This window comes from Setaria viridis, chromosome 5 (genome assembly GCF_005286985.2).
Source record: "Setaria viridis chromosome 5, Setaria_viridis_v4.0, whole genome shotgun sequence".
NCBI lineage: Eukaryota > Viridiplantae > Streptophyta > Magnoliopsida > Poales > Poaceae > Setaria > Setaria viridis.
The window spans coordinates 4,607,083-4,618,063 of NC_048267.2; the positions used below are offsets into that span (position 1 = coordinate 4,607,083).

The 10,981-nt window shown below is 48.1% G+C and overlaps 1 protein-coding gene and 1 pseudogene across 1 annotated transcript; both read left to right on the top strand.

The window, feature by feature from the left end:
- Positions 1-1,099: 1,099 nt before the first annotated feature.
- Positions 1,100-2,485, top strand: LOC117855624 (uncharacterized). The gene is made up of 4 exons (XM_034738012.2): positions 1,100-1,560; positions 1,659-1,847; positions 1,993-2,044; positions 2,142-2,485. Exons 1-4 carry the CDS (start codon positions 1,130-1,132, stop codon positions 2,286-2,288), a joined length of 819 nt encoding a protein of 272 aa, XP_034593903.1. The 5' UTR covers positions 1,100-1,129; the 3' UTR covers positions 2,289-2,485.
- A 5,197-nt stretch (positions 2,486-7,682) lies between these two features.
- Positions 7,683-9,629, top strand: LOC117858630 (benzyl alcohol O-benzoyltransferase-like; annotated as a pseudogene).
- The last annotated feature ends 1,352 nt before the right edge of the window (positions 9,630-10,981 follow it).

Genomic DNA, 10,981 nt, shown 5'->3' on the forward strand with positions numbered 1-10,981 from the left:
ATAGTGAAATTATTAGTCAAAGATTGAGTTTGAATCTTGAAATGCATGTATGCCTTATAAATAAAAATAGAGGGAGTAGCTTGGAAACGATCACTAACAAAAACATTCATCCATACCGATTTTATCCGACCCTGTAAAATTAGAGACGGCATGAATAGACCGTAAGCTGGCCGTGATAGGTCTCTCAAGTGTTGTATTCAATACCTCGGAGACTATCCGCGCCAGCTCCTAGCTAGCAACAGACGGCACGCATAGTACTCTACGATGTATCCCTTTCTGTTTTTATTACAAGATGACACGTACAGTTAGGGGGCGGACTCAGGAGTTTAAGAGTGTGTATTTAAAAGTTCAAAATATACAAAAATTTAACTGTTTTAAGCTTATTTTTTTAACATATAGTGATTATACCCTTAAATATATAGATTAGCACAAATAATGGGTATTCAATAAATACCCCCTGGGCTCACCTGCATACAATATACTCCATGCGTCCAAAATTATAGGTCATTTTGATTTTTCTAAATATATATCTTTTTGCTAAGCATCTACGTATAGCAAAATTTATGTACGTAAAAAACTAAAACATTTCGAAGGAGTATATTCCAGTTGCACCAATCGAGTACACCAAGCACTTGCGACTTGGCAGAAGTAATTGACCACAGGACACTATTATACACACAGCTGGTTTGTATTTGTATGACCGGCTTACGACAAGACCGCCAGAACCACAATGTGTGACTGAGTCACCAACAAGACTTGTATCATCACTTTGTTTTCCTCGGAATATTTGTGGTTTTTGTGACGGTTTTTTACCCTTTACCAGGGACGCCATTTAGCATAAGATGTGGTTTGAGTTGGCCCACTTGCAGCCATACATCACGACTTCACGAGCTATACTCCATAATCAGTTGGCAAGCTAATCATGGTATTAGAGCAAATGGTTGGACTCAACTAGTCAAAACAAGATAGGCCACAGTGTACTCACCCAGATCGGACGGCTGTGGATTGTGGAAGAAGAACAGCAAGGCCCTTGGGCCGTTGATGGATCACGGCCGTTCAAACTGGCCAACAAAGTACGAACAAACTGGAATACGCCGCGTGGCCCAAGAGCTCGCCCACAGGATAAGAGATGCGCGCCAAGCTCGCCGTCCTCGCCGCCGGCACCCCTCCGCCACCGCGGCGCCCACACCCCTCGCCGCGCCAGCGCAACAGACCGCCGCGTAGATCGCTCAGACCGATCCGCTCGCTGTCCGGCGGCGGACCGCCGCCGCCCCCGGCCCCGGCATCTCGGAGGCGCGCCTGGCCGGCCGTCTCGGCGGCGCTCTTCGGCGCGGGGTTCCTCCTGGGCCCGCTCCTCGACGGGATCCACTCCCGCGTCGGCCTCCAGGTCTACGGCAACGGCGCCCTCGACGTGGGCCCCCTCCACACCCACGTCCTGGTGCCGCCCCTGCTCGGCGCGTTCTACCTCACCGTCGGCCTGCTCCACCTGGCCCTGGACCAGAGGGCGCTCCCCAAGTCCAAGGCCACCGGCAGCTCACAGAAGACGGCGACGTCGCTGCTGTGCGTTCCAGCTCTGCACGCTGCATCCACCGATCTACCATTGAACGAATGATTCATCGATGACGTGGATTGTATCGTGTGTGACTGTGTGTACGCAGTGTTCTTGCTCTGTTCATCGAGCTGAGCGCGGAGCTGTACAGAGCAGGGGTGCCCAGCAACGTGGAGGCCTACGTCCTGTTCGCCGGCGCCGAGTTTGTGTGGCTGTTCCTCGACGGCTCCTGGCTCGGCTTCGCCCTCGCCTGCCTCGTCGGCACCGTCTGCCCACTCGCCGAGATCCCACTGATCAAGTAACACCGCTCCTTTCCAGTTTCTAGCAGGACCAATCCCTTGCAAATTCCAGTGTGCACATGCTCTCTGCTCGACTCCATATCTGTTTTGATGTTTGCTGACATTGTCGGCACCGCCGCTGCCGGTGTTGCATTGCGTACGCAGATTGCTCGGGTGCTGGAGCTATCCGAACGCCGACGTCCACCTGCTCGGCGAGGTACGTTTTCCTCTCCTCCCGGCGACGGGATCGGGATCTCTTTTGTCCTCTGTCAAACAGCGCACATCACGTCGTCTCGTGCGGGGGTTGTGCTCAGGGGCTGGTGAGCTGGACGGCGACGTGCTACTTCGTCTACACCCCGTTCCTGGCGAACCTGGCGAGGTGGCTCGACTCACGGCTGGCAGCAGCAGACGACGGCGCCGGCGCCGGCGCCGAGGGAGACGACGGAGCGGCTCCACCGTGACACCGGAAGCATCGCCATGCTCATGCCCTGCTCCGATCCATCGGTTAATCTTCCAGGATTCCAGACTGAAGGAAAAAAAAAACGTTGTGCACCCCATTGTACAGTTGCACGATCATACATTCAGACATCCAGAGCTCGCGGCATTGCGCGGCGCCAAGTGTAAATGCTGGTTGTTGGATCATGCAAAGGTTCGCTGAGAGCATGTCGAGAATGCCGGGAGCATATCCCGGGCTGTTTTCCGATGAGCAAGCGTCTGACGGCGACGCGGCCTTGATTTCATGGTGGCCGCGCGGATCCCGGCCGGAGGGAGAAGACAACGATGGGCGCGGTTGCGCATAACTTTTGTGATAAATGGTATGGAAGCATGCCGCGTTGATGGTGATTAGGATTTGTCTTCAGGGAGGACAGTCGTCCAGCCCTGAAGACAGTCCAGTGGTGTACGACTGTACGTGGCTGCAGATTGGAAGAACAGCTTACTCTGCTTTTTGATCGGTTCAAGACTGATGAAGCACCAACTGAATTCTGTTGTGTTTGGGATTCTATCTTCTTTAATTTATGTTGATCCAATTCTAAGACGTTTCTGTTCCATTTGTTGCGTTATTAGTCCAGTGCAGAAATCAGTTTATTACCACTAAACGATCTCATTGACACTTGGGCCTAGAGTTAGTCAGAAAATTAGTGGCAAAAATTGGATAAGAGGCCTCCCAAAAAGAGGAAACGGCCAGGATTTTATTTGTTTTCCAAAATGGCGTATCTCATTCGAGATAAAAAGCCATTGTCACCTGAAAGTTAGTAGGATTGCCCTTCTGTCGGCTTAACTTGGACTCGCAGGTTTTGTTGTTACTTTATAACCTGAATTTACGACTTACTTTTAGCACAAACACCTATGCGACTGAACCTATCAAATCGACATGTTCTATTAACCAAAGGACACAGCGTAATAACATCATAAACAACCGTGTCATTTTTTTTTCAAAAAGGAATAGATTCTTGCCTTGCGACCACACACAAGCCAAATTTTTACAGTATGTTCAGCTCATAAGCTGATGATAAATAAAAGGTATAAGAGTACGCAAATGACAGGAAAAAAATCAAATGCAAAATCTATTATTACTTTTCCATCCATACATTGCTTAATAAAAATAAGATCATAGAAAAGTTGAGTTGTCTTGGAACAGTACAGTCCGGCAGTTGGTATGACCAAGGCAGTCAAGACGTACACTCCACTGGCCAATGCAGCACACGAATCTAACGAGCGCCCATTTAATTTCAGTTAGGTAGCATTAACAAAAAATAAAACCACATGCAGATCAAACAAACTTTGTTGGGTCGTGGATGAACGAGCACCAGCACACCGACACAGGAGAATATCTTGACAGCATCAGTCGTCCCAAGCACCAACCACACCCCAACAACCCCGACCATGACCTTGTGTGATCCACCTGACAAAACAACCTTGCAAGAACACAACAAATTTCTTGCAAGAAATCCTGATTCACCTGAGACCAGTAAAAAAAATGATGGAGCGCTCCAGAGCTCGTCAGTCATCGTTATATGCAGCTGCTACCTCTGTTCCTGTTTCCTGCGATCTACTCCTACATGCGTTCTGGGCAAGCCTTCTGTGTAGATTGATCCACTGATCGATGGCCTCGCTCCTCCTGTTCCTTCGAGTCATCGTCAGTGGCAACGACGAGAGACTCACCGGCGAGCAGGAGGAGGAGGCGACGCTGGAGCAACGGCAGGAGAAGGGGACGTTCCCGCCGCCGCGTCCGGCGACGGCACGCGGTCGCGGCGACGCCGGCGGCGCGGAGGAGGAGGAACGGTGGGTGGTCGCCTGCATGGAGTGGCCTCGCGTCGACCGCAAGTCCGCGTGGATGCAGATCGTTTGACGGCCTCGGGATCGGGTCCGAGCACGCTGAGGAAGTGAGGAGACAACCTGTGTGTAACAACTCTTCAGCTCGATGATGGATGGTTCACCTTGCCCTTGCGATGTGTTTTCTCTAAGATTTGGATGATTTCCGTGCGAACTTTTCCATGTTGTGCTGCCAAAAATGTCCTGAGAGCCTGTGTTCCACTGCCTTGCCGGTGTCGACACCACTATCGTGACCACCACTCGAGGGTCCTGACGACCCGGGTCGGTCCCGGCCGACACCAGACGTTGCAATGCAACGCCCACGGTTGCTATCGCGCTACCAGACGCACGTTGCGTCCCCCCTAGACCGAGGGAGCGCACCCTCCCCGTGGGTTACGCCGGGACCAGGGGATTCTCACCTGACAACGGCCGCCGTCTCGATGGCACGGCACTCGCCGGGGTCGCCAGATCGCCGCCCGCTCTAAAGCAGGGCGCGGAAACGTGCTCGAAAGCATGGCAATAATTTTTTTTTGAGCAATTAGTGGCAGGTGTTCTGCCCATTCATTATAGTAGAACTTCTGCGTCTTTCGTGTCTTTCTTCAGCGCTCTCTACTCCTCTACTTAGTAGTGCTTTTGGTCTCACTCGACAGTTATCAACAGAATTTCCTTTTTTTTCTCTAGCACAAAAGTTGCATCATGGCATGTTATGCGCATAAGCATTATCCATGATAACGCGAATGCAAGCAGCATGTTCTGGCGGCTCCAGTTTGAGAAAATTAAGAGTGCTTAGGGAATCTTTTGGTTCTAGCACCCTGTCTAAACACTGAAGAGCAGGGAGGGGTGCAAAGCTATAACCAGTGCATGTGACCTCATCTTGGCCTTGCCTTCGGAATTCAGGTTGACCAAAACAGCCCCATGGGCCTTTCTTTTTAGACCAAAACAGCCCCATGGGCCATGGCCATTCGAATTCTGAAATCTGCACTCAGCGAAGCTGACGACAGCCATGTAGGTGTCCAGGCATAATTTTCCAAGCATTACCCTTTCCTGAGTTTGAATGGTAACCCAACTCTTAAATTGACTGAATGTATTCAATTCGAACCTTGCGTATCTGTATTGTCAAGTACTGATCAAACTTCTGCTAAAATGAATTGTTGGACTGAAAATGAATTTCTGTATCTGAGTTTGTGGGATTTCATCTGAATCGGAAAGTTATTGGATGGCTTTGTGGACTACAGTGATGTGCTTTTACTAGCTAATTTTACTAGGACCTTTTACTGAAACAACACTGCTGAAATGATTTGCATGTGGCATTCTTCTTTTGTCATAGGCATCACTTACATGTTATCAGAATTAGTTCCCTTTGCCTGCTGCCATCCTATTTTACTGTGGCTTGCATGCAGGCTATTCATAGAAGCTGTTTGGGGATTGCTGCAGCTCAGCAGCAAAGCAGAGGCTTGAGTAGTCACCGCAATCTGTGAACGTGACTATTCCAGCACAAGCAGACGAGGACATTCCTCTTCGCAAAAAAAAAAAAAAGGAGGACATTCCTAATAGCATAGGCACTCTGAAGGTGCATGGATCCCACCCTTGCTGACATTGGCGATAAGAAACTATCTACGTCAATACAGAAGATAGAGAAGTTGGTGAGCAAAAACCTGAAGCAAACACCAATGGCTGCACAAGACTCCAGGAGGGTCATGTAGAGGCGATGTATGAACGTGGATGTACCCAGCGCTTCAAATCCTTTTCTTGTTGTTTCTGTTGGCTCTTTCTATTTACAAAGCTTTTTCTAACGGCTATGTTGACATGAAACACTTATAATTTCAGTGCAATCGCAGTAAATGAAATTCGGGTTTGACCAAGCGGGAAAAAGGAAAGTAAATCACTGAGTTCTATTTTGTAGTACTTGGATGAAAATATTTTTGGCAATCCAGAGAAATCATGTTTATATTGTGGAAACTGTATTTTTTTTATGGACTCAGCTTTGCAAAGCTGCACATAGTCACGTCAAAATTGTTGCTTTCGAACATAACTACTTTTTGGAGCTGTAGAGCGCCAAATTTACATATCTTACAAATAATCACATGTTATCTCAGCAAGCCATGGTCGAGAACTATTTGTTGACATATAGATTAATCAAGATGATAACTGAGCTGACTTGATTAAAATATTCTGTGGTCTTATATACCAGAAGTTTTTAAGTGGCACATACATGTTGCTGTCAAAAAGTTCTTGTTGACTTTTGGCACTGCAAAATATTTATTGATGTGTTGATGTTTGGAAACACTGGAATCTTCAACTTTTAGTCTGTATAATAAAGCACATCCAGAGGAAAACCTGATCTATTACTGTATCTTTTGTGGTGATTTAGTGAAAGCAATTACAATACTTTAACTTCTTTAGTTACATGTAAAGCTTGTTTAGTGAGTACACTATTAATATTGCAGAGGCAGGCTGCAATCCTGGTCTTATACATTCAAAGATGCTAATGCTAGTATTTGCTTTAACTGTTACATTATATCTATTCTTGGATAGAAGATTTTGTTCTTTTGTGTATGATCATCTTCAATGTTGGCCATGCTCATAAGTTGTGCATGAAATTGGCTGTTGTTAACAGTTACCCAGTACACCAAGTTATGTACTTTTTTTTTTGTTAGTTCTGCCAAGATGATCAAACAAATCTTTGCTATGGAACATGATTTTCCGCTAGTCCTGTAAGCCCAAACATTCACTATTACTGGGAAGCAATCAACTGAAGGCCAGCTTTGATAAATTATCATCACCTTAGCTGAAACCTGGGGCTTATGATGTATTGATGTTCTGTTGGTTCTATCTCAGTTGTTTTTTTCTTTCCCTTTCTTAGCTCCAATCCAATACTGTATAGAACTATAGAAGCATTTTGTTCTTAGATATGCTTTAAATCACAAGCACGCATTCTCACATTTTAGGTTCTGAAATTGAACTTGACAAAGTTCTGACAGACATTTGAACATAGAATAATTGGCAATGACTTCATAGGTTATTTGCATTTCATTATCATAGTCGCCTGAATTTTTGCATTGTTTTATGGAGTTTGGGCTGGCTTTCCTGAACGAGGCAGGGAGGGTGACAAATTTATTGTAGCTTAGGCCAGTCTCAGTGGAGTGTCATGGAGGATTTCATGGATATTAAATCCCATGCCACATCAGCAGTCTTGCTGACTTGGCAACCTAATTATGAGGAGAGAGGAGAGGGAAGTTTCACCTCATGAAACCCAACCCAGCTGGCGCAGTTACCAAATCCCATGAAACCTAATGAAACTTGCACCGAGGATGTTATAGTTTCATCGCATGGCACAATTGATCATAACTCCATGCAAAAATTAAATGTTGTAGGTTGTCTATGAAACTCTGCATTGAAATAGTGCATTAAGAGTGACAGTTTCATTTCATTGAAAAGATGACATAGCAGTTTTGGTAATAGAGCAATGAAACCATGCACTAAGAATTACGTGGGCTTTACTGTGCAGACTCCATCGGAGTGGTGACTGAAAAGCGGAAAATTCGAAAAGAAAATTGTATTGGGGAGTTTGTATTTGATCTTCAGATATGAAATTTATTGAGAGTTACCATCCTTCGGGATCTGTTCTTTTATCCTACAAGATCATCTTGACATCTTCCTGAAAGATTGAAAATTGTAACACGAGGCATCTTAAAACTAAAAAAACTATGCACGCGCCTTGCGTCAACTAATGACAATTGTGGCGTGAGGAAGTTGCTAAGCAGAGGAGGACTGGAGGAGCACATCCAGGCCATGGCGGTACTCACCTTTGCTGTGCGGCGGCGCGATCCGGTGCTCGTGGGCCCTGCAGGGCCGACGCCCCGCGAGACGAAGCGCCTGTCCAACATCGACGACATGGAGGTCCTTCGTCGTCACATGCCGAGCGTCTGCTTCTACCGAGGCGGGTCGCGGGTCGACGACGACCCGGCAGCCGTCATCCGCGGCGCGTTCGGCGAGGCGCTGGTGCCCTACTACCCGCTCGCCGGGCGGCTCAGGGAGGTGGAGGGGCGGAGGCTGGTCGTTGACTGCACCGGCGAAGGGGTGCTGTTCGTGGAGGTGGACGCCGACGTGCGGCTGGCGGAGCTGGAGGCGGCCACCGGGCTGCGGCCACCGTTCCCGTGCATGGACCACCAGGCGACGTCGAGGGCTCCAGTGGCGTCGTCGGCAGCCCCTTGCTGCTCGTCCAGGTGACCCGGCTGCTCTGCGGCGGCTTCGTCGTGGCTTTCCGCATCAATCACGTCATGTGCGACGCCGCCGGCGTCTCCCAGTTCGTTTCCGCCGTCGCGTAGCACGCCCGAGGCCTCCCGGCGCCGGCGATGCCGGCCGCGTGGTCCCCCGAGATCCTGGAGGCGCGCAGCCAACCAAAAGCCCGCGACTACGACGCAGTGCCGCCGCCGCCGCCGCCGCCGTCGTTCAGCAACATGGTCCAGCAGACCTTCACCTTCAGCCCGGCCGACGTCGCGGCGCTCAAGAAGCGGCTCCCGCCGCACCTCCGCGACAAGGCCATGGCCTTCGATGTGCTCGTGGCGGCCGTCTGGCGAGCCCGCACGGCCGCGCTGGAGCTCCCGCCGGGCAAGGACGTCGGGCTGGCGTTGATGGCGAACTTTAGGGGCCTGAGCGAGCTGGGCATTCCCGCCGGCTACTACGGCAACGCTTGCATCGCCCTGATGGCGCAGACCACCGCCGGGGCTCTGCGCGGCGGCTCGCTGGGCGACGAGGTGGCGCTGGTGCGGGAGGCGAAGGCGGCGATGACCGCCGAGCACGTGCGGCCGCGCTCGGCGCTGGCCGACGATTACTTCGTGTCGGATACCAGGCACGCGTTCCAGCGCGCGGACTTCGGCTGGGACGAGCCGGTGTACGCAGGACCTGTGGCCACGCACCCGCTCGTCAGGGCGAGCTTCCTCCTCACCGTCAGGAACGCCGACGGGGAGGAAGGCCTGGCGGTGACGATGGTGCTGCCGCAGCTGGTGATGGATCGTTTCGCGTCGCAGATTGAGATGCTGCTCACCTCGCTCGTTGCCCCGGCAGTGCGAGGGACGAAAGCAAGGCTCTGAAGTTTCCCCGTGATCGAGTGGATGAAATGGATGCATCAATTTGTTTTCCAAAATGAAAGCATCTTATCGTCTCGATATGCACTACTTCTCTTTTGAAAAATACTAAGTAAGAACACTACTTTACTGCTACGGAAAATGCAAAACTACTTGTGACCATATAATTTATCTCGAACGTTGATTTCTCTTCATGCTACCGTTGATCCATTATTTAACCCATGTACCTCTCACCTCATGATCCATCTCACCATTGATTTAAAAATGGATGGATTGGATAACCCATATGGTCACCTATGTGAAAAATCCATACTTGACGAGTACGAGTATTTTCCAATTACTGCTAGTTGACATTTGGTTGGGCTGGCCAGCGACGTCGGATACTGGCCCATTCGATGTCCTTACCACCCCTTTGATGGAGTGCAAAGCTTTGCACATTCCAACTTCTATTTGAATTACCTCACTGCGAAGAAAGGGGATAGAGAGCTGAGATAACGTGAGTTTGATTGGGTATGGGCTGGACACAGTTTTAGGGCCAGGCTCATTCCGAAATCTCGGAACCCAAGCGAAAAAAATAATAAAATACTTCCTCTGTTTTAAATTATATGTCGTGTTTCTATATACATAGTTTTTAATATGATCTAGATATAATGTAAATTTAAATGCATAACAAAAGCTTTATAGTAAAGCTAAAACGTTCTGCAATTTGAAATGGAGGGAGTAGTTAATTAATTGGTGGTTGATTTAAGATTCATGTCTAAAAATAAAAAAGTAGTGCCGGAATGGTTTCAAAAAGTATTGGCAAATCATAAAGTCAACACGAAAATATGCAGGAAGTGGAACATTGGTCTAGTGCTATTTGTATTTCCACCATGTAATGTGCAATGGCATTTACTTACAGTAGAAACTATACACATTTTTATGTTTTTATTAGAAAAGAAAATATATTGTTTCCGATCCAACCATCTTTTTTAAAAAAATAGAAAGAAACATAAGAATAAGAAAAAAAATATCCTACTTTTAAAAAAAACGTCGAAATATTTTAAAAGTTAGAACGGTTTAGTTGTTTAAATTTAAAAGATGAATCAAGTATTAGCACTATTGTTTGATAGTAAAAACTTATGCAAGTAAAAATGAGGTTAACTACTTAGATTAAGTTGGCTAGCTTTGAGCAATGTTATCAGTATCCCGATACGTGTTCTTGTATCTTATATGATACTTCAATCTACATATAGTATATTACAAATCTTGTATAAAAATGTACTATATTTTATAAAATCTCATAGTATTCTAATACCGCAATCTTGTTATTTGATCTGGTACTGTAAGCCTAGTATTCCAATCCTAACCATCTTGGCTTTGAGCACGAAGCTTGGTGCGAGCTCCAGCCCAGCCGAGCGGCCGATGGATGGAGCAGTTAAGAGCGCGTTTAGCAGCCTGCCTCAGCTAGGCTCGAGTCAACCTAATCAGATCCATAGAATGCAGTGATGTTGATTGGCAAATCTGCAGCTCATGGTGCTAGTTAGACTGAGATAGTATTCGTTAGGCTGGATGAGTTGGTATTACACACGAGTCAAGGTAAACTTACCACCCATCCTTCTACCTCCTCGGTTCTTCTCTCTCAGCAAGACTCCATAGCATCACCGTACATCGCTTGCCGCCGTTGCTCGCGCCACCGCGGCCGCATCCTCCACGGCCGCGTCCTTCACGTACAGTTGCCGCCGCCCACACGCATCCCATAGCCACGCACTGCC

What these genes read in the sequence shown, in the direction of transcription:
- LOC117855624 (XM_034738012.2), top strand. Translation starts at nt 1,130, where the DNA reads ATGCGCGCCAAGCTCGCCGTCCTCGCCGCCGGCACCCCTCCGCCACCG. An exon ending in AAGACGGCGACGTCGCTGCT is followed by an intron (nt 1,561 to 1,658) that starts GTGCGTTCCAGC and finishes GTGTGTACGCAG; the next exon opens with TGTTCTTGCTCTGTTCATCG. An exon ending in ACGTCCACCTGCTCGGCGAG is followed by an intron (nt 2,045 to 2,141) that starts GTACGTTTTCCT and finishes GGTTGTGCTCAG; the next exon opens with GGGCTGGTGAGCTGGACGGC.